Source organism: Chelon labrosus (genome assembly GCF_963514085.1).
Source record: "Chelon labrosus genome assembly, chromosome: 6".
Taxonomy (NCBI): Eukaryota; Metazoa; Chordata; class Actinopteri; order Mugiliformes; family Mugilidae; genus Chelon; species Chelon labrosus.
Genome location: NC_140342.1, coordinates 28835189 through 28862179, shown reverse-complemented (window position 1 = coordinate 28862179; position 26991 = coordinate 28835189). Strand labels below are relative to the sequence as shown.

Sequence of the window (26991 nt, the reverse complement as noted above, 5' to 3'; positions counted from 1 at the left end):
TGAGCAACCACTGACATTAACATCAGAGCCATGCTGCTAGTGTGGCTAAAAGAAAAGAGAAGACGAGACAGTCATGTTGATGTGAACATTAGAGAAACACATCATGGAGCTGAAATATGATCCTACTTCCTCATTGGACTCCTTCACCTCAGCTGACTCTCTCAACAGCACACACATTTTTGTATTAGTCTTTTTCACTGTGTGAGAGACGCATCAACTACAATCCCCCACGCATCTTTGGCTCTGGAACTAAACTGTATGTAACAGGTAAGAAGAAACATTTCTTTTCCTTCAGTTGTTTTATTGTAGAAGCTGAAAATGTGTTTAAAGTCAGTTTGTGCTGCTTCAGCCTTTCCATGTTAGTTTTTTCCTCATTAGTAGAGAATTCATCCTGCAGCCATTGTTCCATAAGAAAAGCTCAATCATTTCTGAAAACATGTTGAAATCTGGCTGAACAACTAAAGTTCTTCTTTATTTCTGTAAATATTAGTGACGTTCCAAACATTTAGGATTTGATCATCTCAGTAATTCTGTGACATGTGTTGTTGAAAACAAGAAGATATTTGATGTTCAACTATTTCAGATGGTTTTGAAGTGTCTATCGATTGGATTGGATCATTTCTGAAAGTTAGAACCTTGTCAGATCTAATGGCTGTCAGTTCTTTTTATCTGATGGTAAATGTGTCTTTAATTGATAATGGATTCATAGAAAAAGAAAAAAACACAAAGTCAATGTGATATTAGAAGAAATAGAATTGACTCCTACAATGTTTTATTACTATCATCAGCAGAAAGTATTTCAACATTTGAACATGACTGACACAAACTTGTATATTGATGTGTTTTATTAGTGATTAAAGTCTGTGCTCTTAAATGTGGAATATTCAATACATATTGGAATCAGTGAAATGACAAATGAACAAGTGAAAAACACAATTCAGGGATTTGGAAATGATTTCAATGTTTGATTCGATAGAAAATATTACAAAGACAGAAATCTAGATTTTCTTTTTCCTTTAAGAGGAATAGTTGCTTCTTTTAATATCAAGTCACAGCTAATTAGGTTCATTATTAATAAACGGTGGTGATGGAGGTGAGAGGGTTCACCTATCCATCTATCAAAAGTGGTCCAAGGAAGGAGAAGAACCAGAGACAGGGTCATGGACGGCCAAGGATCATTGAGAAGGCTGGTCCGTGTGGTCCCATCCAACAGACGAGCTACTGTAGCTCAGACTGCTGAAAAAGTTGATGCTGGTTGAACTTTGTTCTGTATTGATGAGTAGTTTAGTGATCAGAGTCCATGTAGTTTCCAGGATCAATTCAATTCAATTTTATTTATATAGCGTCAATAACAATACAAATCGTCTCAAGACGCTTTACAAAAACCCGGCCTGAAACCCCCAGAGCAAGCCTGAAGGCAACGGTGGCAAGGAAAAACTCCCTTTTAACAGGAAGAAACCTCGAGCAGAACCCAGCTCATATGGAGGGACCCATCTGCCTAAGGCCAGCCGGGTACAGACAGAAGAAAGAGAGAAGAGAACAGCAAGATAAACATACATCTGTCATAGATACACATATCTGACTAAAGTGTACATGTGGAATCTTATGATACAAACTGATGATGTTACATGACAGTTTGAAAATGTAAGAGGAATCATAGGCAGGTTGGAGAATTGTTCATTCAGGTAGGAGTGGATAACTGCAGGATTCCATGAAGACTGGGCAGGCTGATGAGACCACGACAACAGATGTAGTATAGAGCTCCACGGGAAACACACCACTCCAGGCCAGAGATACTCACAAGAAGAGGGGGGAAGAAGGGGGGAGGGGAGGGGGGGAGGGGGGGGGGGACACACACAGCAGTAAACATTCTACATAGTAATAGCACAGAATTGTATGACTAGTAGTATATAGGAAATTAGAGGGCAAGAGCTCTGTGCCAGAGAAAAGAAAGTGGAGGATGCGAGAGAGGAGAGAGAAGAAAGAAGGAGGACATGTGTTTGGTGCATCGTCCCCCAGCAGCCTAGGCCTATAGCAGCATAACTAAGGGATGGTTTAGTCCAGCCCTAACTATAAGCCTGATCAAAAAGGAAAGTCTTAAGCCTGACCTTAAAAATAGAGAGAGTGTCTGCCTCCCGAACCCAAACTGGGAGCTGGTTCCACAGGAGAGGAGCCTGATAGCTGAAAGCTCTACCTCCCATTCTACTTTTTGAAATTCTAGGAACCACAAGTAGGCCTGCACTTTCAGACCGAAGTGATCTGCTGGGATGATATGGTACAATGAGGTCTTTAAGATACGATGGAGCTAGGCCTTTAAGGGCCTTGTATGTAAGGAGGAGGTTTTTAAATTCTATTCTAGACTTTAAAGGGAGCCAGTGAAGAGAAGCTAAAACTGGAGTAATATGATCTCTCTTGCTAATTCCTGTCAATGCTCTTGCTGCGGCATTTTGAATCAACTGGAGGCTTTTTAAAGAGCTATTTGGACAGCCAGACAGTAATGAATTACAATAATCCAGTCTGGACGACACAAATGCATGAACTAGTTTTTCAGCATCACTCTGAGACAGGATGTTCCTAATTTTGACGATATTACGCAGGTGAAAGAAGGCAGTCCTGGTCACTTGCTTTATGTGACATTTAAAGGACATATCCTCATCAAATATAACACCAAGGTTTTTTACAGTAGTACTGGAGGCCAAGGTAATGCCATCCAAAGACACCATGTGATTAGATAATGAATCTCTGAGATGCTTAGGACCAAATACAATAACTTGTGTTTTGTCTGAGTTTAAGAGTAGGAAATTACAGGTCATCCAAGCCTTTATGTCTTTAAGGCATGCTTGGAGTTTAACCAACTGATTAGTTTCATCTGGTTTCATAGATAAATATAGCTGGGTGTCGTCTGCATAGCAATGAAAGTTTATGCCATGTTTTCTAATAATCTTGCCTAATGGCAACATGTATAACGTGAAGAGTATTGGTCCTAGCACAGAACCCTGAGGAACTCCATAACTTACTTTTGTATAAGTAGAGGAATCATTATTGACATGAACAAACTGGAATCTGTCAGATAGATAGGATTCAAACCAGTCTAATGCAGTTCCTTTAATCTTGACCTCACTTTCAAGTCTCTGTAGTAAAATATTATGATCAATAGTGTCAAATGCAGCACTAAGATCTAGCAGAACAAGTATAGAGACAAGTCCACTGTCTGAAGCCATGAGGAGATCATTGGTAACTTTAACCAGAGCTGTTTCTGTACTATGATGAACTCTAAAACCTGACTGAAACTCTTCAAACAGACCATTCTTGTTTAGATGGTCACACAACTGATTAGCAACAACTTTTTCTAGAATTTTGGAAATAAAAGGAAGGTTGGAGATTGGTCTATAGTTGGCTAAAACATCTGGATCTAGAGTGGCTTTCTTGAGTAAGGGCTTAATTACAGCAACCTTAAAAGACTGAGGCACATATCCTGTTAATAAAGATAAATTTATCTGGTTCAATATGGAGGTGTTAATTAATGGAAAAACTTCTTTGAGCAATTTAGTTGGGATTGGATCTAGAAGACAGGTTGATGGTTTAGATGCTGTAATTGTTGAAGAGAGCTCAAGAAGATCTACTGGGGAGAAGGATTCCAGATATTGATAAGGTCTTACAAAAGTTGCTAATGTCGCTGTACTTGCATCTTTAACAGCTGTTGGAAGGATGCCTTGAATATTTTCTCTAATGCCGACAATTTTATTAGTAAAGAAGCTCATGAAGTCATTACTACTGAGGGCTAAAGGAATAGATGGCTCAACAGAGCTGTGGCTCTTTGTCAGCCTGGCTACAGTGCTGAAAAGAAATCTGGGGTTGTTCTTGTTTTCTTCTATTAATGATGAATAATATGCTGTTCTAATACTACTGAGAGCTTTTTTATAAGTTGTTAAACTATCTTTCCAGGCTATGCGAGCTTCTTCAGAATTAGTGAAATGCCAAATTCTTTCTAGCTTTCGGGCTGCCTGTTTTAAACAGCGCAACTGTGAATTATACCATGGAGCTAGCCTCCTCCTATTTATGACCTTCTTTTTCAGAGGAGCAACTAAGTTTAAAGTTGAACTAAGCGATGCTGCAGTGCCATCGACAAAATAATCTATTAGTGCAGGGGTTAAATTGTGGTTGCTGTCGTCCACAACATTGGTACATGGCACTGAGGTAAATAAAGAAGGAATTAATTCTTTATATCTAGTTACAGCATTGTCAGACAAACATCTACTGTAATGAAATGTCTTTTCAGTTCCTGTGTAATCCATTATTGCAAATTCAAAGGTTATGAGGAAATGATCAGACAAAAGAGGGTTATGAGTAAATACTATTAAACCTTCAGTTTCTATGCCATATGTTAGGACAAGATCTAAGGTGTGATTAAAACTGTGAGTTGATCCGTTTACATTCTGAGAAAAGCCAATTGAATCTAATAATGATGTAAATGAGGAGCTAAGGCTGTCACTGACAACATCAACATGGATGTTAAAGTCACCTACTATAATGACTTGATCTGTTCTAAGAACTAAATCACATAAAAACTCAGAGAATTCAGCTAAAAACTCAGAATAAGGAGCAGGTGGGCGATACACCACAACAAAAAGAATTGGTTTTTGTATTTTCTGGTCTGGATGGGGAAGACTAAGAGTAAGACTTTCAAATGAATTAAAGCTCTCCTTAGGTCTAGGATTAATAGATAAATCAGAGTGGAAGATTGCTGCCACTCCTCCTCCTCTACCTGTGCTTCTAGGAATATGATAATTACTATGACTGGGTGGAGTAGACTCATTTAAACTAACATATTCATCATCCTGTAGCCATGTTTCAGTCAAACTAAATAGATCAATCTGATGATCAGTTATCAGATCATTCACTAAAAGAGATTTAGATGAGAGAGATCTGACATTTAAAAGACCACATTTAATTTTCCTATTCTTCTGTTCTACCAATGAACTTGTACTGATTTGTATCAGGTTCCTATGAGAAACTCCTCTGTTGTTATTTTTTGGTTTAAATACTCTGGGAGCAGACAGAACATCTATAGAGTTGATAGAGTTTAGGGTGTGAGACAGTCCTAGAGAAGCGGCAGAGAAGTGTGTAAGACTACAACTCCGCCTCCTGGTCTGAACTCTGGGTTGTCATGGTTTCGGGGGGTTAATAAAATCGGCCATATTCCTAGAGATGAGAGCAGCACCCGCTAAAGTTGGGTGGATGCCATCTCGCCTAATCAGACCAGGCTTTCCCCAGAAAGTGTGCCAATTGTCAATGAAGGCCACGTTGTTTTCTGGACACCACCTAGATAACCAGCGATGGAATGACGACGTGCGACTAAACATGTCATCATTGGTCAGGTTGGGCAGGGGACCAGAGAAAACTACGGAGTCCGACATAGTTTTAGCAAACTTACACACCGATTCCACATTAAGTTTTGTGACCTCCGACTGACGTAACCGGGTGTCGTTACTGCCGACGTGAATAACAATTTTACTGTATTTAACCTTAGCCTTAGCCAGCAGTTTGAGGTAAGATTTAGTGTCGCCCGCTCTGGCCCCTGGAATGCATCTAACTATGGTCGCTGGTTTCTCTATCTTCACGTTCCGCAAAATAGAGTCGCCAATCACCAGAGTTGGTTTCTCAGCGGGTGTGTCGCTGAGTGGGGAAAATCGGTTGGAGACGTGAAGGGGTTGGTGGTGCTCCACGGGCCTAGTGGGACTATGCTTCCTTCGAACCGTCACCCAGCCGCCCTGGTTTCCCGGCTGCTCGGGAGCTGTCGGGGGACAGCTAACTGGAGCTATGCTAACAGGAGCTACTCTTGGTCGGTCCGCACCGGCTACAGGGCCCTGGCTAGCTGCTGGTTGTTTTTCAGTGGTGCGGAACCGTGCTTCCAATTCGGAAAGCCTCGCCTCCAGTGCTACGAATAAACTACATTTGTTACACATACCATTACCACTAAAGGAGGCAGAGGAGTAACTAAACATGTGGCACGAGATGCAGGAGAGAGAAGAGGAAGCAGAGGGAGAAGCCATGGTTAATTCGCTAACGTTAGCAGACAAAGTTGATTAGAAGAGAGAGTGTGTGTGGTTCAAAAAGTAGCTATAGAGGACAGGTGGTTGAAGATGCGTAAGAATTCCCCGCAATAAACAGAACGTTTTTTGGAATTTGAGCGACGCTAACACTCTGTAAACAGCAATACCACACGGTGCAGAAGCACGTTACTCACGTGATGCTAGGAGAATTGAAAAGGTAATCCCTGCATCAGACTGAATCCAGAGCAGTGCTGGAAGCTGCTGTTGACTGTGTGAATGTGTGTCTGCTGTCAAACTTCAGATGAGCAGGTAGTGAAGCCCGTGGTGAGCGTGTACCCAGCAGCAGCATCCAGAGCCCACCTGGAGGGGAAGAGCTCCCTGCTGTGTCTGGCCTCAGCCATGTTTCCTCCTCTGGTCCAGTTCTCCTGGAAAAGACAGAAGAAGAACGGCCCTCTGGAGGAGCTGACCCCTGCTGAGGGAGAGCAGCTGGAGTTCAGAGAGTCGGGACGCAGCGCCTCCATCATGCTGGTGGATGGAGATGATCTCTACACATATAAATACAGCTGCTCCGTCAAGCACGAGGGGGACATGGTTGAGGACACAGTGGAAGACACAGTGGAGGAAACAGAGGAAGACACAGAGGAGGACACAGAGGAGGACATAGAGGACGACGCAGAGGACGACACAGAGGACGACACAGAAGAGGACACGGTGGAGGCCCAGACTCTACAAGGTAACCAAGGCTTGGTGACTGTGTTCAGCAGTGATTCAGCTTCATGTGGAGACGCTGTCAAAGAGAGCAGAGGAGCAGAGGACTGACATTTCTCACTGCAGCTCCAAACATTTGACTCCTTTTCTGTTTCAGAGCTTCCAGCTCCAGCAGCCTCCTGTCCTCCAGAGAGAGAGCCAGCAGACCTGCCAGCTCTGCAGCAAGATCACTGTAAGATCACCTGCTGCCTCTCTGCATGGACAGCTCCAATGTCCAATGAGGACACTACAACAACTTTACAGGATTAATCTGACACTTGCACTAATTCATATCTGTCTGTCTGTCTGTCTGTCAGTGTCCTTCCAGTCTCAGTGCAGGGTGAAGCTGCTCTGTCTGCTGTACACAGTGCTGATAGTGAAGAGTCTGGTGTACTGCTGTGGACTCTCTCTGCTGATGAGCCTCAGAAACAAGGGACCGTCCACCAACTCCACACATGCTGACTGACTGCTTTCTGCTGCTCTTTTCTCTCCATCAGATCTCATCAGTTCATCTCATTCATCACTTTGATCAGTATTCACAAATCTTGTTGTAATGTGCTTCTTTGTAATCTGTATCTTTTCATTCACGTCTTGATTGTCATCCTGGAAATAGAAACACATATATTCACATACAAATCTGCTCTTATGACGTGTTGCTTGTTTTTTACAGTAAAATAAATCATAAAATAAATCATATCTTAACTGTAGACATTTCAGCATTTAATGCAGCTTTTATTTTTTTAAATACAACATCTTTTTAAATAATAATGTTGTTGTGTGTTCCTTCTTGTCTAAAGATTCGTTACGTTGACACCCTAAAGTCATTTGATGATGGTTCCTAAGCCATTTTTAGTAAACATTAACATCTAGTGTTTCTATCTAAACCAGCAGGTGTGGTTGTTCCACCAGGTTCAGTTCTGTGTCTTCAGATCATTTAGTTTGTGTATTAGTTCTCTAATATAAATGTGTCGGTGTGGATGTCAAACTCTACGCTGACGACACTGTTGTTTCCACAGATGAACAAAGAGCAGAGCTGATTTTTACGTCAGTAAATAAAGTAACAAGCTGCTTCCAGTTCCTGGATGTGACGTCTATGAACCCTGTGAATGAAGCACAGACTGCTGCACTGCTAAAAAATGAAGCTGGAATGGAATTACCATGAGAAATGTGTCTCAGTGTGGTTAATGAGGTGAACTCATGAGAAATTACAAGTGATTGGGACGTTCAGACTTTTTGTTCCAATAATGAGACTTGAGGTGAACCAACATGGACGCCTGCTTCAGAACAACAGCATGACTTGTTTATCTCATGGCTTTGTGTCTCTGTCTCAGTGAGGCTTGTGTTCTGTTCTGATTCATGACAACACAACAACAGGAAGCATTATTGTTTCTAAGAGAAGATGAAAATCCTCTCATGGGATCAATTGAAAGACTTCTTCAAAGTTCTACTTATCAGAGAGGAGACATTTATGAGAGGATGGAAGATTTGAAACACACCACAATAAAAGAATTCCTTTCATTTAATGGCAAAAAGCAGTTGACCTGAAAAGGACTGATTGGAATGTAGAATAATAAATGTAAATGTGTTTCTCTGTCAGATGAAGAACACAGGTGCTTCCTGGAAAGATTCTTTAACCAGAGCTGGTGGTTGAAACTGTCATTGTGTCATTAAAGTGAAAAGCCACAGCTAACGGTGTGGAGGCTGCAGAGCACAAACCCACACAGCCCGTCTGCTGCAGGAAGGAAGTCTGATTGGCTGTCAGCAGTTTGTTTTCTGTCCTAATAACCACTGAGAACAGATTCATATCTGCTGCTGAACACGTGTCTCAGCTCCTCTCCTCCTGCCTCAAACCCTCTTATTTCCACTCAGCCCCCCAGCACAGAGTCCAGGCAGCAGTAACACTGACCTACTTTCATTCTTTCGTCCATTTCATTAATCAATGTTCCTCCTCATCTCAGCTACGACCTTCAGCCAGACGTAGCTCCTCTCAGTCTGCTAATCTCATTTTGACAGAAGCTGTAGAAATAAAGTTCAATGACTCAATGAATGAACGTTTTCTGATGAAGCCGTTGTACTATAATAGACACCAAGGTCTGATTAGGACCGTACATATATATCTGCTTATTAATATGAAACTATTCATCCAGTAAAAAGATCAGTAATCTCCAGTGGAATGATGCATTTACATATTTAAAGCAGCCGTTATTGTAAATGATGTAAATTATTATTAACTGATATTTGAAGGTTTCACCTAAAGCAGGAGGAGAAACAGAATAAAAACAATCTGAACACTGAAATGAACTCTAAGCTTCTGTTCAACTCCTCATTAGAAACAAAGCCACTCTATTCTCCTCAGCTTGTTTCTAGTTTCTCTATTAAATATAGACCAGTGATCTATTTTATTAATATTATCCGTTTACTTTCTTCACTAGTTTCTCTGCAGACAAAGAGAATCTGAAGCCATCTTATTTTTTATTTGATATATTTTATTTTTATTGAACAGAAACACTATAACACAAAGAGACAATCAAAGTATCGATGCTCAAAAAATAAAAAGCAGATTTTGCTGAACGGGCTCTTAACACATAAAACATGGCTGGAGATATTTATTATTGGATATAAAATATATCTTACGTTAAAATAAAAAGACAAGAAGCTGCTCTTTTTAATTCTATTCTCTATAGTTTGATATAACAGCGCGTCTTATTTCTGCAGAATGAGATTTGTTAAAAAGGTGCTGAAGAAGAATGCTGGTGCTATTTTCAGCTCCTTCGTTTCTTTCCGTTCACATTCACCGTCTGATTTGCAGCGCGTTGCACCGAGAAGCTGAACTGAAGACGTCAGTTCATTCTGAAACGAGTGACCTGCACGATGAGTCGACGTTGGGAATGTAAGGATGAAAATAAAAGTCAGTTTAAGACAGAAAGTGATTGTTTGTTGATCTGGGGCCTTTTAACAGGTCTGAGGGAGAAAGCAGTCAGTCAGCATGTGTGGAGCTGGTGGACGGTCCCTTGTTTCTGAGGCTCATCAGCAGAGAGAGTCCACAGCAGTACACCAGACTCTTCACTATCAGCATTGTGTAGGTGAGGCAGAGCAGCCTCTCTCTGTACCAGTGTGGGGCCGCCGCTGGTGGAGGAGGAGGCTCAGGCACTTCTGTCAAAGAGAAATGAATAAAAGAGCGTCAGTGATGTGTTTCTTTATGCCTCAATCATGAATCCAGGTCACCAAGCCTTGGTTACCTTGTAGAGTCTGGGCCTCCACCGTGCCCCCCTCGTGCTTGACGGAGCAGCGGTATCTGTACTTGTACATATCGTCCCCTTGCAGCAGCATGATGGAGGCGCTGCGTCCCGACTCTCTGAGCTCCAGCTGCTCTCCCTCAGCAGGGGTCAGCTCCTCCAGAGGGCCGTTCTTCTTCTGTCTTTTCCAGGAGAACTGGACCAGAGGAGGAAACATGGCTGAGGCCAGACACAGCAGGGAGCTCTTCCCCTCCAGGTGGGCTCTGGATGCTGCTGCTGGGTACACGCTCACCACGGGCTTCACTACCTGCTTATCTGAAGACACAAGCAGCACACACACACTTATTTACCATGTTACATACTGTTTATACTCCAAAATGTAGAATGGTGCTACGTGATATGTGAAAGAAAATGAGTCTAAATATGTAAAAGTCAATCAAAAGTGAGAATTAGAAGAATTAAAACTACATTTCCTGTGACATGCAAAGGAAAGTAAAGAGATGCATCATGTTATTCTATATAAACCAGGGCTTCAAACTCATTTTAGTTTTTCTTTGCTCTAGTTTTAGTGCAAAGAAGAACATTATAAAAATGTTCACATTTAATGAACAACCTGAGATGTCTGAAGACAAGTAAGTTCAGTTTCAGCACATTGCACCAACTACAGTTGAGTTCTGGGTCCACAATGTCCAACAACTCCACGAACGACTCATTTTGATTGATTGAAAACGTGCAGTCAATGTCTGCAATTGGCCGATGTTGGGCCCTGGGCCGCGTGTTTGACACCCCTGATATACGAGCACAGACCTACGTGGAGCCTAGAAAGAAGCGTGTGTTCAGAGTCGTGCTGTGTTGTGTTTCTACGACGTTAAAGTAAAGCGTTGGAGTCAAACAGACGTCCGCTGAAGGACGTATACGTCCCTGAGTCCTAACAGAAGCACTGATCTCAGCAGCTGCTCCTTTTCCTTTTTAACCACATGTTCCTCTTTCCATCGTTCTCTGACAGGAGCAGATTTGGGTTTCATCCAGAGGACGTCGTTAAACTGCTTCCTCTTTCTGAATTTGAGGTTCTTTGCCTCCTGTTGCCTCCGTCCCGACTCCGGCTGCAGCTTCTCTGTCATTTTATATTTTTCCAGTCGCTGCCTTTCATGACTTTAACGGACTGATTAGTTTCAGCGGAGCCTCATTAATATCTGGATGGACTGGTCTCAGCTAACGGTCGAGCAGATGATTCATTCTGATCTGAATTAACTCAAGTGAAAGCTGAGCCATGCCACATTCATTCAGTCTTCATTATTTAATATCAGTTCAAGTCAGTCGTGATGAAACACAGAACTAAAATAGACGAGTTAAATAAATTAAAACATGCGCAACTGTAGAAAAATCTGTATAGGTCTTATATTTTTTACATGTATATATATATATATATATACACACACGTAGAATTATAATCAGAACAATATTATAGAAAAGAAGTTTACAGTAAATCAGATATATGTCATATATTATAAACTTTACACATAATCTATATTTCCAGTAATATTATGATTCATATATATTTACCAACTTATGAAATAAATTCAGAATTGTAAATCTGTTAAATATAAATCTAGCTTCCGTATGACACTGAGACACTAATGAGCATAAAACCCTGAAATCATATTTTACCTTGAAGATATTTAATGATTAAGAAGAACAAGATGAGGCAGATTAGCTGAGATGATCACATGAGCTGTTTATTAGTAGTGATCAATAATCTGAATTTAATTAGAGAGAAACTCAGTCTGAGTCTGTAACGTCGTCTCGGGCTCATCTCTGAAATCTGATTAAATTATCTTTTATATAAAGACTAAAGATACGACTGCGTGTTTAAAATCTGTGATAATATAATATAATTTAGTATAATATAATATAATATAATATAATATAATATAATATAAAACAATATAATATAATATAATATAATTTAGTATAATAGAATATAATAGAATATAAAACAATATAATATAATATAATATAATATAATATAATATAATATAATTTAGTACAATATAATATAATATAATATAATATAATATAATATAATATAAAGGTTTCTGTCTCCATCTATCATATAATGTCGTTTTAAAGCCAGACTCATGATACGTTTCATATTTAAAGTGTTTTTTCTTAAACTGACTCTTAAAGCAAACAACAAACAAACCTGAGAACTTTTACTTCACATTCAAACGACTAAAGCCAGAATGACTCGTTAGTCTCACCTGAAACATAGAGTTTAGTCCCAGAGCCAAAGATGAGGTAGTTATTGGTGTCGTTGGATCCTCTCACAGTGAAACAGACCGATACAAAAACCTGTGTGCTGCTGAACGCGTCTGTTGAGGTGAACCGGTCCAGATGAGGAAGCAGGATCAGGTTTCATCTCCAGGAAGGTCTGCCTTGAATGGGATCTCTAATAAACCACACGGGGATTTGACCTGGTTGTTTTCTGCGTTATCAGGAGTTTGGTCTCAAGTCTTTGGTGGCAAGACGACACGGCCCCGACACGTTGGTGTTCTACAGGAGCTTCAGGAAAACCAGAGGACAGAGACGGGTCCTTGTTGAGATCTGATTCTGCTGCATGAAGTTACTTTAGAACAGGGTTAATAACATCAGTGACTCTTTGTCATCAGGCTGCTACTGACTAACTGACAGACACACAGACACACAGATAGACAGATAATAAAGAAATATGTGAAAGCAGCAGGTGTGTGCATGTGTGTGTGTGCAGGTGTGTGCGTGTGAATGGGTGAGTGTGTGTGTGGGGTATATTTTTTATGGACATATATTGATCAGATTGCACATTTAAAATTGTCATTTAGCATTTAGCATTTAGCATGTAGCATTTAGCATGTAGCATTTAGCATGTAGCATGTAGCATGTAGTATTTAGCCTTTAGCCTTTAGCATTTAGTATTTAGCATTTAGCATGTAGCCTTTAGCCTTTAGCATTTAGCATTTAGCCTTTAGCCTTTAGCATTTAGCATTTAGCTCACTTATTGCTCTTGGATAGAAACTCTTTATGACTCTGGAGGTGTGAGCCAGGCTGGCCCTTGTGGTCCGAACCAAAAAAAAACCTCTGAAGCAGTTGATGCTGGTTCTGATAGATGGTCGGTGTCCATGCTGACCTCTGACCTCTGACCTCTGAGGGAAGCTCCTGCTACTGACACATGAGCATCAGAAATGAACCACGGAGCAGAGGAAGGAAGAAGGTGGTCATGTTTTCTTTTCCATCAGCGGGTGCACACCTTGGGTCCTTTCACTCATGTGGATGTAATTTATATTTATATATTTATCACAAGCACCTGCTGCAGGTCACGTCCACCTTCTCATGGAAGCGTTATTCCCTGACGGCCTCTTTCAGAACGACTGGAGGAACACGATGAGTTCAAGACTTGGCCTCCGAGTTCTCCAGATCACAACCCGACCCGGCATCTGTGGGACGTGTTGGACACACAAGTCTTATCCAGGGAGACGTCCTGGTCCTGGTGTCAGATACTACAGCACCTATGACCTCAGACAATAGGTAGGTGGTCTGTTGTCAGGTCTGAACCAGAGGTCAGTGAGGCGTCTCCTCTAGACATGTCTGAACGTTTATAAAATACATTTAATAAAATAAATTCATATCTGATTCTGAACTTTCAGCCTTTAAATGATCATAAGTTGATGGATGATGCATTTTATTTGTCCCTGAAAAATCTGGAATATATTAATATGCAGATATCTTAATGTTCTGAAGAAGGTTCTGGGTTCTAATCTATCTACCGACTGGTTCCTTTCTGTGTGTAGTCTGCATGTTCTCCCTGTGTCTGCGTGGGTTCTCTCCAGGTTCTCCAGCTTCCTCCCACCGTCCAAAGACATGCTGGTTAGGTTCTGGACGTTCTGGATTCAGACGCCTCCTACATCAGGCAGGAGTTCCACACACTAAGACTGGCCTCCAAACGAGCTGTGAACCCACAAAGCCTCAGGGGCGGAGCTCGGGGAATATATCTGAGGGATATGACTTACTGTCTTCTTAAACTTAAATTGTGTAGAAGATGATGGAACGTCAAATAACAAATAAAGGCACTTTGAGAATGACAGGAAGAGATCAATGATGTGTTCAGCAATATTTTGGACATTTAGGAGGATAGTGTGCAAATAAGTGTATGATCTGGTTGTGCATCATACTGTGTGAGTAGTGTCTGTGGTTTACTGCTCTCTTCCTGTCACCAACTCTGTTTGACGTCTGTTGGTTTTTGTACAGGCTGCTGGGATCATTTCACGCTGTGGGAACCTTTCCCGCAGACACAGTAGTAGGTGGTAGAGTGAGCAGTGACGATGTTGCTTATAATCAGGTTTCCACCGTTGATCTTTCTCATGGCTTTAAAAGACTCTTTTTGAGGATGACGGAACGTAGAGGTTGGCTTTTCACCGGTGCGATCAAAACGCAGGATTGCTGTGAACGTTCCTTTGTCTGCTTTCTGGTACCAGTACACGAAGTTGTTGTCGCATTGGTCAACGCCCGTGCACTCTAAGGAGACGGTTTCACCGGCTCTCCTGGTCAATGTCACCTGCTCCTGGGTCAGCTGTGCTGCCATGGCGACCAGCGCTGTAGAGACACAGACAGATAGATGAAGGTTAGTGAGACAGTGTTTGTTAAAGGTGGAGTTTGTTGGAAACACTCACCTGAACACAGACAGCACAGAGCAGCAGCTGGGAGGAAAAGCATTTTGTGCAGTGGTGTATCCTCTGGTGAACCTGGGGAGAAGTGGAGCTCTGATGCAGCCGAGGCCCAACGAGGACCAGCTGTGAGATCAGACGAGGCCACGTGGTTTCTAGCAGGTCCTCAAAGCCCCCGTCAGCCCCTGCAGCCCACAGATGAGACTGCTGCCTCAGAAATGGTCACCGGATGTGGTCAGACCGTTCAGCATCTGTGCTCTGGCAGCTAGGCCTAGACTCGCCCCAGCACCACGCCCTACAAAATAAACCCAAGTCCTTTTCATTCATTCAGCCTTTCTCTTAAAGTTTTTATTACCTTTATGTAAATGTGAGTGTGCATGTGTATATTTATTAGGCCTTTTTTTATTTTAAATTGCTCTTGAAGTCTGAATGTATCGCAGCAGGAGGAGCTCGGTTCAGCTCTCCTCCAGCGTCCCAGTAAGCGAGTGGACACAGCGGGACAGAGAACCAGCCGGTGGGAGACCAGGACTTCAGACAATATTCATCTTCTTATTTAACCCTGTGACATGTCAAAATGTTTTCCATAATAAAGATGATTTCACACCATTTCTAAAGAGTTTCAATTTATTTTCTAACCGCGACAAATCTTTTGGTTTTCTGGAGAAAATATTATCAAATATTAGATCTGGATTTCTGTTAATTCAAAGCTTAAAGATAGAAACAGTTAAGAAAGTTTAAGACATGACACCCGTTTATTGCATCGATGTCACCTCTCACACAAACACAGACTTCCTTCCGTGACTTTGCACTTTACGTCTTTACGCTTGGTTTCTCTCTGTCTGTCCGACCAGATTCTAGATGAGGCATCAGGGACTGATCTGAAGGCGATGTGTCGTGTGTGCCTGCAGCCTTTCTGGTGCTGAAGTCAGACGTTAAACGATGCAGCAGTACTGCCTCCGTGTGGTACTTCTACTTCACTACTACTCAGAGCTGACCTGATGAACGTAGTGGAGGAGAAACATTTCAGATTACAGTTAGAGAAAAATGAACTCTACACAGCAGAACGCACATGAATTCACCAGTAATATTAATCCCCAACATGTTATGTATTAAGAGAGCGCTGTGGAGTTTAATTTGATCACAACAAAATGGCTCTAATTGGTTGGCGACTAAAACAGACTTATTATAAGACTGATAAGCATCGAGTCTGTCTGCACCAGGCTAATTTAACTGTTTTATAAATATATTGTCCAATCACAATTTCTGACATTTTTGTGAAAAAAAAGGTTTTATTTCTAAGATATCATATAACTGATGGACTAAAGCCCCACTCCTTCACATCTGGTATCACTGAAAAGCCCTAAACGGTCTCTGGAGACAGCAGGAGGAGTCCATTCAGGAGGATGCAGTGGGTGGGAGATATTCAGGTTTACAAATCTGAACTACTGGTAGTCAGGAGGATAAGACACACGTTCCTATTATTTTGCCCTTGTAGTCAGTGGGCTAGGCTAAACAAGAGAAACCCTTTCAGCAGCACCACAGACTACATCCTCCACAACCATCAGTCCAGTTGAATCCTCACCTTCCTGACACTGAACTGACTGAATGTAGTGCAGCTCTGTTATATCAGCACAGTGGAAGTGGTCGTGTAGCAGAGGGGTTTCAGTCGCTCCTGCAAACAGCGTCATACACTGATGTATTCAGTGACATATACAGTCTCCCAGGAGGCTTCTACCACTCTCCTGTTTCATGTGTGTTTTTGTTTGGCCACGCTGCAAGAAGGAACGCTACCGCAGGTCCTTCATTCCATCTGCCGTCAGGCTGCACAACACCAGCCTGAGTCAATAAGAACTGATATTTTGCACAAATAAATCTGCCTTTTTGCACAAACCACTACCTCACCAACTTATTGTTTTTCCTTAAAGTTTCAGCAATCTATTTATTTGTAATTTTTTATTCCACCACCACAGTGTATGTACACAATGTCTTTATATTTCTCTATATATCTTCGAAACGTTATTTTTTTGTATATATTTTTCAAATCAGTACTTGTGTTTTTTTTCCTCCTGTCGAGGTCAAAGTCGTCACTGTTTTGTATATATTCTTTGACTAATTCTGTGCTACTGTGACAAGTTAATTTCCCATACGTGGGATCAGTAAACATGTCTTATGTCTTATCAGGTCTGAGTGTCTGGATTTATCAGGTTAATAACTTGTTTTCCTTGTGTCTCATCTCTACATAATATTATCTTACTGGAGGTCTCCTACAAAGAGTATCTGCTGTGAAAAGAGTTTTAATAAGAAGACCTGAAATATGTTAGAATAATCACAGCCTGTAGTAAAAGCTTGTATACTTCTATCGCTGTAGTTTTTCCAACTAATACTATAAATACAGATGCTGGTAATAGTAGGATGTGTAGTATTAATTTGAGTCAGAGAGGGGTTGCTTTTAAACTCATCCTGTTAATGCAGAGTTAAATTGTTCACCTCAAGTGAGCAATAAAACGTTAAATTCACATATTTCTGCATGGAGTTCCGCGGCCGTTGAGGAACTTTATCGCTGGTTCCAGTAACTGCTGCCAGTTTAAATGTAATGACTCCCTGTGAAGCCGCTGAGCGCAGGCTAGCGGCGGCTAAGCTAACCAGCTAACTCCGGTTGTGGGCATCGAATCCGCTTCTTTCGCGGCGCAAATCGTTTCAACAACACGACAACACAAAACGGCGTAAGCGACTGGAGCCGACGTTTGCTTTTAATGCATTTTCAGAGCCAAACATGAGAGAAATAATGTCAAACGGTCCTTATATTCAGCCCTAACTGCCATGATTCTGTCGGATTGACTTCTATACACAACAAAACATCCCTGGGGCGTGTTGCATTCTGGTCAATGTAGTCAAGCGAACTTTTAAATCGCTTGTTTAGATGATTTAACCACATATTTGAGTTTGAAAAAAATACTTCTTCATTTTTTTAATTATATAGGCGCCCACAAAATATAGAATATGTCGTTATTTTGACTTTAATGTGTAGCTGCTTTAAAAAATATGAAGCGAACAGACTACAAATCCCACAATCTGACGTCATTACGTAGTTACGTTTAGCAACGGTCAGTTGCTAAAGAGAAAAAACAGCCGCTTCCGTGTTGTTCTTGTGCTATTCTGGCAAATAACTCTCGCTAGCAGCGCCTGAGCTCGTCTGACAGCCTCGCCGGAGTGTGACTATCATGGTTTTGTGAAGCTGACACACAGTTTCATCTTTTTCTACCCGAAATGTCGCTGCTGCAGAGCTCAAAGAAAAAAGACAAGCGTATTTTGTCTGGTACCTGCCCAGACCCGAAATGTCAGGCGAGACTTTTCTTCCCTGCTCACGGCTCCGTTAGCATCGAGTGCACGGAGTGTGGTCAGCGCCACGAGCAGAAGAACCTGCTAAATGTCGAGGAGGTGACCGATCCAGATGTGGTGCTTCACAATCTGCTCAGAAACGCCCTGCTCGGCGTCACCGGGGCCCCGAAGAAGGGGACGGAGCTGGTGAAGGTAATGGGGCTTTCTAATTACCACTGCAAGCTCCTGTCCCCGGTCCTCACCAGGTACGGCATGGACAAGCAAACCGGCAAAGCCAAGCTGCTGAGAGACATGAACCAAGGTGAGATGTTTGACTGCTCGCTCCTGGGGGACAGGGCTTTCCTGATCGAGCCGGACCACGTTTCCACCATGGGATACGGCAAAGACAGGTCAGGGAGCCTGATATACCTGCACGACACCCTGGAGGAGATCAAGAAGGCCAACAGCAACAGAGAGTGTCTCATCCCGGTCCACGTAGACGGAGACGGGCACTGCCTGGTCCACGCCGTGTCCAGAGCGCTGGTGGGGCGAGAACTGTTCTGGCACGCCCTGAGAGAGAACCTGAAACAGAACTTTAAGCAGAACCTGGACAAATACAAGGCCCTCTTTCAGGACTTTATCGATGCTGCGGAGTGGGAGGACATCATCAACGAGTGCGACCCCCTCTTCATCCCTCCCGAAGGCGTCCCGCTCGGACTACGCAACATCCACATTTTCGGGTTAGCCAACGTCCTCCACCGGCCCATAGTCCTGCTGGACTCCCTGAGCGGGATGAGGAGCTCCGGAGACTACTCCGCCACCTTCCTGCCCGGGCTGGTGGCTGAGGAGCAGTGCCGGGGCAAAGACGGGAAGCTCAACAAGCCCATCTGCATCGCCTGGAGCAGCTCCGGCAGGAACCACTACATCCCTCTGGTGGGGATCAAGAACACGCTGCTGCCCAAACTGCCGCCCCGCCTGCTCCCGAAAGCCTGGGGCGTCCCTCAGGAGCTCATCAGGAAGTACATCAAGCTGGAGTCGGACGGGAGCTGCGTGATCGGCGGCGACCGCAGCCTCCAGGACAAGTATCTGATGAGGCTGGTCAACGCCATGGAGGAGGTGTTCATGGAGAAGCACAGCATCCACCCGTCGCTGGTGGCCGACGTGCACCAGTACGTGTACAGGCGGACCGGCGTCATCGGCATCCAGCCCGAGGAGGTGACGGAAGCAGCCAAGAAGTCGGTGATGGAGAACCGGCTGCACCGCTGCCTGATATGCGGCGCCCTCTCCGAGCTCCACGTCCCGCCCGAGTGGCTGGCTCCCGGCGGAAAGCTCTACAACTTAGCCAAGTCCACGCACGGCCAACTGAGGCCGGACAAGAACTACAGCTTCCCCCTCAACAACGTGGTCTGCTCCTTCGACCCGCAGAGAGACGTCCTGGTCCCAGATTACAAACTGAGCTCCCTCAACACCTGCAACTGGTGTCACGGGACGTCCGTCCGCCACATCCGCGGCAACGGGTCAGTGGTTTACCTGGACGGGGACAGGACCAACACCCGCTCCCAGGGCGGCAAGTGTGGCTGTGGCTTCAAGCATTACTGGGAGGGGAAGGAGTACGACAACCTGCCCGAGGCCTTCCCCATCACGCTGGAGTGGGGGGGTCGGGTGGTCCGGGAGACGGTGTACTGGTTCCAGTATGAGACCGACCCGACGCTGAACAGCAACGTGTACGACGTGGCCATGAAGCTGGTCACCAAACACTTCCCCGGAGAGTTCGGCAGCGAGATCCTGGTGCAGAAAGTCGTCAACACCATCCTGCATCACACCGCCAAGAAGAACCCGGACGAATACAACCCCGTGTCCATTGATGGGGCTCACGTCCGCCGCCTCACCGACGCCGCAGACGCTCCGCCGGCGCCGGACCCCCAGCCGCCCACCAAGATCATCCTGACAGGTCAGAAAGCAAAGACGCTCCACAAGGAGGAGCTGACGATGAGCCGGGCGGAGCGGAGCATCCAGCAGAGCATCAGTGAGCAGGCCTTGGTCACTCAGAAGCGACGGACTGATAAGCTGAAGCAGGAGCAGAAAGGCCACGGACGGCCGTCTTCACCCGGCGGGTCTCCAGAAGTCTCCTCCTCTTCAGCTCCGGCCACGCCCACCAAGTCCTCCTCCCCGTCCTCGTCCAGCAAGGAGAAGAAGATCCGCGTGACCACCAGTGACGGCAGGCAGGCCATGCTGACCCTGCAGCCCCACACCACCTTCTCCGAGCTGCAGGCCAGCATCGCCGATCAGTTCGCCGTGGCGCCGCCGCAGCAGTGCATCCGCTACGGCTTCCCGCCCAAGGAGCTGGCGCCCCCGAAGGACGGCGAGGAGAACGAGCCGGTGGCGCTGCAGCACGGCGACAGGGTGACCGTGGAGATACTGAGGGGTCCCGAGGACAAGGGCCCCGCGGCCTCCTTACCCAGAGCCTCCAGCTCGCACTCCGCCCTGCACTCCCTGAAGAGCGAGGACGCCGTGACGCCCGGCAGGATGAGCAGCCGTGAACTCCAGGACAGCATCGACCTTGAGATGTCCTCCCTGTGTCTCCTGGCAACCTTGATGGGTAAGAATACATGAGAGTATGGCGTCCGCGCCGAGGCCTGGGGTGTCCCCTGGGGTGTCCCCTGGGGTGTCCCCTGGGGTGGAGTTGTGTTTAGAGAGCAGAGATTATCAGGTAACGTGAAGTCAGTCAGTTCATCAGCCAGACTCAGATGCCGACTCATGACTTTATCTCTGGTTATTGATCGTTTCCACTTAAATACATTGAAAGGGTTCATTTAGTTAATAAGGGGCGGAGCAGCTGACTGTTTACATCTGCTGCTCAGTCAGCTGGAGCAGTGGGGAAACAGGAAGCCACAGCTGCAGTCTGCTCACCTGCTCTACGTCCAGGTGTGCAGCACACACGCACGCCGGCTTCTGATTGGCCCCGGCAGGCAGGTGAATAACACGCTGCAGGTTCTGGCTCAGCAGCCGATTGAGTTCCCAGGTTTCTGATCAGCTGCCATGAATGCTACCAGAAGCACCGTGTGTGTGTGTGTGTGTGTGTGTGTGTGTGTGTGTGTGTGAGTGAATGTGCTGACTCAGGCATCTCTTATCCCTCCCCCGCCTCACCTGCCAGCAGGGTCAAAGGTCGCGGCTGCATTCAGATAAACAGATGAGCCGGCCAGCGGGGCAGGGCGGGAGCAGGAAGGTTTCATCTGCAGCTCTGACGCTGCACTTCCTGTTAGCTCGGAGCTCGTGTTCAATAAAGACTCGCGGCCAAGAACAGACACAGCATCCGCTCGTCCAGACTGAAGCTGACGGACTGTAGATGCGTCACAGAGCAGTGTATGTGTAGAATATCAGAGCTGATGTGAACACAAACAAAACAAAACAACAAACGTCATGTTCCTCCAGTTCTCTGCAGAGATCCTTGGTGTTTTGATTCTCTCCAGAAATCAGCTGTGGTCAGAGTGTGTGTGTTTTGTTGGAACCTTTTTAATGTTTTTCAAAAACTGTTTGTCTTGTTTCCAGGTGAGGATGTTTGGTCGTACGCGAAGAAGCTGCCGCACCTGTTCCAGCAGGGAGGAGTCTTCTACAACATTGTCAAGAAAGACATGGGTACGTTCGTCTTCTGTGAGACTGAGTCGGACAACGTGAAGTTTCCTGTAGCGATGTGTGTTCTGAACATTATGAAAACTGAACAGGGTTTTTATGTTGTTCCCAAGAATCCCTTAAAAAAAGAAAGCATGAAGGAATTAGTGCTGTTAAAGTTTTATCAGTTCTTATATTCGTCTGATTACAGCAGCTACAGAGGTTTTATTAGTGAGTGAGTGTCTTGACGTCTTTGATGTTTCTGTCTTCCAGGCCTGATCGACGGGAAGCACTGCACGCTGCCTCACCTGACGGGGAAAACCTTCGTCTATAACGCGGCAGAGGAGCGCCTGGAGCTCTGCGTGGACGCCGCGGGCCACTTCCCTGTCGGCCCGGAAGTGGAGGAGCTGGTGAAGGAGGCGCTGGTGCAGCTGCGCTCGGAGGCGGCCACCAGGGGCAGCAGAGAGGGGAGCCCGTCCCACGGCGTGCTGCGGCTGGGCAGCGGCGGCGTCGTCCGGAAGAAGGAGCAGCTGCAGAGCGTCACGGCCTTCCAGGGTAAAGGCCACTCTCTGGGCAGCGCCGGGGGATCCTCGCCTCCGGAGCACCGGCCCATAACGCGCCAGCACAGCAGCGGGGTCGACCTGAGCGCCAGCGTGTCCAGGGGACCCCCGGATCTGTCGGACATCCCGGAGGACGCCACCAGGGAGCTGGTCCGCATGGCTCCGGGCTTCGTCACCATGAAGGACGGGCGCGGCCTGGACCCCGCGCTGATGGAGCAGCAGCGGAAGAAGCTGCAGGAGATGGTCTCCTCCATCCAAGCCTCCATGGAGCGCCACCTTAGAGAGCAGCAGAGTGCTGCAGGGGGCGGGGCCACCCAGGAGCGGACAGGCGGGACTAAGACGGGCGCCGGGCAGCCAGCGCACGCAGTCGACAACGAAACAGCGGCGGCAGCGGCAGCGGCGGCGACGGCGGCGACCGGAAAAGCGGACGAGAAGGCGGAGGAGCCGGAGGACATGGAGAGCCAGGAAGCCGGGCAGAGCAACGCCACTGAACCCATGGATCACTCCTGATCACTCCTGTCCCAGCACCGCCCCGCCCCCGCCCCGCCCCGCCTGGCCGGCATCTGTGGGTCCTAACGCCTCAGGTCGGATCCTAAAGCTTTGGTCTTCATCGTGTTGCGTTGTCTTTACTGCATGACTAAAGAGCGGGCCGAGCGCCCCCGCCCTGCTGACTCCAGGTGGGACAGTGATCTGTACGGTGATATATTGAGGCGCGGTGTCTGCGATGCGTCACGGGTTCATTTCTCGCCATCATCACAGCTGTGTGGCGACGCTGGAGCCGACTGGACCACTTCACCCTCGGCTCAGAACGCAGCGTATTAAAATAAACCAACACTGATCCAGTTTGATCCAGTTTGTCTCTTCAGTTGATGATGTATCGCAGACGTCGATCTCGTAATGTATCACAGCGTCTCCTGTTTGGAGACAGGATTGTGTCTCTCCTCCTGTTTGGAGACAGGATTGTGTCTCTCCTCCTGTTTGGAGACAGGATTGTGTCTCTCGCCCTGTTTGGAGACAGGATTGTGTCTCCCCTCCTGTGACTCCCACCTGCACACGTCTAATCCTCTCGCTATGAAACACGCACCGATATCCCAGGAGTTAAAAACCGCTCGGATTCACGCGTCGGACGCATTCCTTGTAGATAGAAGAGTCTTAATCTGCCGCCAGGCGGAGAGCCGCAGGCCGCCGCCGGCAGCGGGACGTCCTGCAGACATGCTTCCATCGAAGAGCTCCGGCCTCTGTACGCATCAACGCCTTCGTCACCCAGATCTGCTTTTCACCGTCCGTCCGTCTGAGCGAGGAGCGAGGGAGGAACCTGGGTCTGTGTCAGCCCGGCTGCCTGACTCCTTCACCTCACGTTAGGGTCTTTATTTTATTTTTTATTTTTCTGTCCCTCCAACAGGCGCCGCTGTTTAAATTAGAATATAACACGATGATAGTGTCACTGACGTGATCCACGGCTGAGAGGAGTCACTGCTGCGGCTGTTTTAGATCCAGAGAGCGTTTCAGCTTCGGCCCTTTTCCTGTTTCTGTTTTTTGAGCATGTGTGAGGATCCATAGTTTACATTGTGTTCACTGCTCGGTCCACATGCTGACGTTCAAGCGTACGTGTGTAACAAGAAATGCCAAAGACATGTTGGAGGTTTAGAGTCGGTCGACTTGCGAGCACACGGCAGGTTTAGGAATGTTTCCCCAGAGTCCCCCGAGAGCTTTGAGGTTTCTGTTCGTCTGGGCTTTACAAAGAGAGTAGGTCTGATTTTCATTCTCTTCATTTAACGTAAAGGATAGTTAAAAAAGTAAAACTGCTGAGACACGTTTGTCCAACGGTCAAGTGCCTGAAGAAGCTTCTGGTGAAGCTCGGTTCATTTACGTTCAGGGGGAAATAAAAGGCATCGTTGTTCACGGAGCTCTGAAGAAGCAAACGCTTTGTGTTTTACAGACGGGAGATTCATTTTAGTTTGACACAGATGTTTAGTGTAAAAATCACACACACATAGAAAAGAGAGATTCCAGTTGTAGCTCTTGCAGCCTGCAGGGGGCGCCACCGGTGCTGAGGACGACAAAACACCAGCAGGTCGGTTCAGTAGAGGCCATCGAGATTCTGATGTGATCAGCAGCACGTCGTCATTTATTTATTCTGACTTTACACTGACATGAGCTGAAGGATGAAGTGGAAACAAAAAGAAACGAATGTCCTTCTTTAGATGGGACGTCTGTGTTGAGGACAGGTGGAGTCTCTTTAATGTTTCACAGCCCTGATCTGGAGCATGTGTGAGTCCTTTACCTCCAGCTACTCATTGACCTCCAGGCTGCTTGTTTGGGAGCCAGCTACAGGTGTGTCTCCTCTGGAGTCTGTGGTGGGGTCCACATGGTTTTCTTTCCTTCACTCGTTCCACAAATGTCCCCCAGTAAGGACATGATGCACCTGTCCTGTCCTGTCCTGTCCTGTCCTGTCGTCCTACTGGCTCCGTAGCTCAGCAGCTGCTTCGTGTCTCTATTTAAACAACAACAGAACAAACAGAACGCAGCCAAAGATAAACCAGATGAAGGTTTCAGTCCAGTTTGTGGATCTGATATTAACTTAGTTTTGCTTCTGTCCTATGCAATAAAATCTCCAGAAAACTTCCGACAGAAAATAAGGAACCTGTTGGTTTTCAGACTCGCCTGCCACCGGGGGGCGCTGCTGCAAAACCTTTAGGAAACAAAACGACACAGAATCCCCCCCCCCCCCCCCGTCTGTTGACACTAGATGTAGGGACGAAGACTGAAAGACACCTTTGTTTTATTGATGAGGTTTTATTTTTAAGGTTTTTATGGATGTGTTCCTCAGCTCAGACTCCCCTCACGCCTCGTATGAACCAGACAGGAAGCTGCTGCAGGGAGGTAGAGATGATCTTTAACAGAATAAGATGATATAATGTCCTCAGAGACGTCTTCTCCTCCAGACGACGCCACGCGGCTGAAAGTATGAGGACGGACACGTGTCAGAGTAGCAAGGGAACTTCTTTCTTTACCACAATTTAACCTGCTTCTATCAAAGACAACATGTTCTAAGAGTTAAATGCCTTTACCGTTCACACGCTGCAACAGGTGTGTGTCTCTATTAGTCATAAAACTTGTCGTTTGACGCTGCGTTCGCTTCGTTTAACCAGCGTCTTGTGATCTGACTCCAGACGTCCACGCCCTGCTGGAGCTCAGCCCAGAAGGTGCCGTCAGACTCGTTCTTCAGAACGTTGCGTTGGCAGAGTTGGACCTCTTCAAAGCTCGGCGCAGCGTCTCGTAGACCGGTTTAGGACGAGACATTCAGGAACACGGCGTCCTGAACATAATTAAACTGTCACGTATGAATGTAGTGGATGTCTCTCTCACGCTCCCTCAGACGCTCAGCGAAGGCTTCACAGCGGTCATTTCCAGTGTTTGACACCAGTAGAGATGGGACTGACACACAGCCGTCTGCCTGATGTTGCTCTCATGTCAGCTGGTTAGCTTAGCTTAGCATCAGGACTGCACACTGAGCACAGGTCACTGACTCCATCCATGTTACACCTGCATAAACACAATAAACTACCATACTTAGTGTCAGACTCTTTAAAATGACAGGAAGATTAAAGTCAGTTTTCACTTTCCTTGCCAACAGATGTGTTTCTCCACGACGCTCTTAAAACGTCAGCACACGGTGTCGTCGGATGAACCAAACATCAGGCCTTAAAATGTGTGACTTTTATACAAATCAGTCGTTTTTTCATTTAGGTTCCTTTCTGCTTTACTTTTATTTGTGTCGTTTGATTTAACCGAACCGCTCGTATTCGACCTCGCCGACCTTTCCCTTCGACCTCCTGTTTTCTGCTTTAAGCAAAAAAGAAAATTCTCGACCTGGGTTTAGAAATGTGAATCTCAGTTCTCCTGTTGTTTGTTTTTTTTCCCGCTCTCTGAGGTTTATTTTGCTGTTGAGGTGATCAAATGTAAGACTTAGCACTTTGAGGAAACAGAAGAGGGAACGTTAGCGTAGCATACCCGCTTTAGCTCAGAGCGGGAACCGATGGGTCGCTCTCAGAATCAGACCAATCAGAAGGAAGGAAAGTTTGCTCAGATCAGACAACACTGCTGTAACAAACTTGAAGTTTTTCTTTGTGACTGCTGTACTAATAAGATGAATTGTAATCCAGTTGTATAATAGTATATATTGTAGTATATTTGGACCTGTACAGAAACAGATTGTTCAGTTCCTTCAGTTCATTTTTTGGTTTCTTGTTAACTTCTCTCTGGTTTGCTAATAAAATATTGATGATACACGGCTTCGACATCGCTGTTTGCATGTGTGATGACTTTTCAACCCCAACAATAAAATCACTTCCTTCACTTGTTCTTGTTCTTTGTCGTCACTGACAGGTTTCTCTGTGCGTCCCTCGCCCAGCGTTTAACCGTCTGTTCACGTCTGAGACAAAAATCATTTTATCTCTGTCGTCTCTGTCCGGGTTCTGAAGGTTCCAGCGTTGTCGTCTCTGTCCGGGTTCTAAAGGTTCCAGCGTCGTCGTCTCTGTCCGGGTTCTGAAGGTTCCAGCGTTGGCGTCTCTGTCCGGGTTCTAAAGGTTCCAGCGTTGTCGTCTCTGTCCGGGTTCTGAAGGTTCCAGCGTTGTCGTCTCTGTCCGGGTTCTGAAGGTTCCAGCGTTGTCGTCTCTGTCCGGGTCCTGAAGGTTCCAGCGCTGTCGTCTCTGTCCGGGTTCTAAAGGTTCCAGCGTTGTCGTCTCTGTCCGGGTTCTGAAGGTTCCAG

The 26991-nt window shown here is 45.7% G+C and overlaps 3 protein-coding genes across 3 annotated transcripts; 2 read left to right on the top strand and 1 right to left on the bottom strand.

Moving 5' to 3' along the window:
- Positions 1–209: 209 nt before the first annotated feature.
- LOC311488948 (uncharacterized protein) lies at positions 210–7070 on the top strand (the record flags this gene model as incomplete). The annotated part of the gene is made up of 3 exons (XM_084545817.1): positions 210–267; positions 6355–6786; positions 6919–7070. The coding sequence occupies exons 2-3, from the start codon at positions 6453–6455 to the stop codon at positions 7068–7070; spliced, it is 486 nt and encodes a 161-aa protein (XP_084401943.1). The 5' UTR covers positions 210–267; positions 6355–6452.
- Positions 7071–9305: 2235 nt separating this feature from the next.
- LOC311489047 (uncharacterized protein) lies at positions 9306–13316 on the bottom strand. Its single transcript, XM_084545946.1, has 4 exons — positions 13068–13316; positions 12298–12598; positions 10040–10351; positions 9306–9953 (listed from the first exon to the last, which is right to left on the bottom strand). The coding sequence occupies exons 3-4, from the start codon at positions 10251–10253 to the stop codon at positions 9778–9780; spliced, it is 390 nt and encodes a 129-aa protein (XP_084402072.1). The 5' UTR covers positions 10254–10351; positions 12298–12598; positions 13068–13316; the 3' UTR covers positions 9306–9777.
- A 4576-nt stretch (positions 13317–17892) lies between these two features.
- Positions 17893–24948, top strand: vcpip1 (valosin containing protein (p97)/p47 complex interacting protein 1). The gene is made up of 3 exons (XM_084545901.1): positions 17893–20650; positions 21601–21687; positions 21934–24948. The coding sequence occupies exons 1-3, from the start codon at positions 18001–18003 to the stop codon at positions 22728–22730; spliced, it is 3534 nt and encodes a 1177-aa protein (XP_084402027.1). The 5' UTR covers positions 17893–18000; the 3' UTR covers positions 22731–24948.
- The last annotated feature ends 2043 nt before the right edge of the window (positions 24949–26991 follow it).

Bases quoted from the DNA above. Each gene is read 5' to 3' on its own strand.
- LOC311489047 (XM_084545946.1), bottom strand. From the start codon at position 10,253: ATGTTTCCTCCTCTGGTCCAGTTCTCCTGGAAAAGACAGAAGAAGAAC. The intron at 9,954-10,039 runs GTAACCAAGGCT...TCTCTTTGACAG, and splicing joins GGAGGCCCAGACTCTACAAG to AAGTGCCTGAGCCTCCTCCT.
- vcpip1 (XM_084545901.1), top strand. From the start codon at position 18,001: ATGTCGCTGCTGCAGAGCTCAAAGAAAAAAGACAAGCGTATTTTGTCT. The intron at 20,651-21,600 runs GTAAGAATACAT...TCTTGTTTCCAG, and splicing joins TCTCCTGGCAACCTTGATGG to GTGAGGATGTTTGGTCGTAC. The intron at 21,688-21,933 runs GTACGTTCGTCT...TCTGTCTTCCAG, and splicing joins CATTGTCAAGAAAGACATGG to GCCTGATCGACGGGAAGCAC.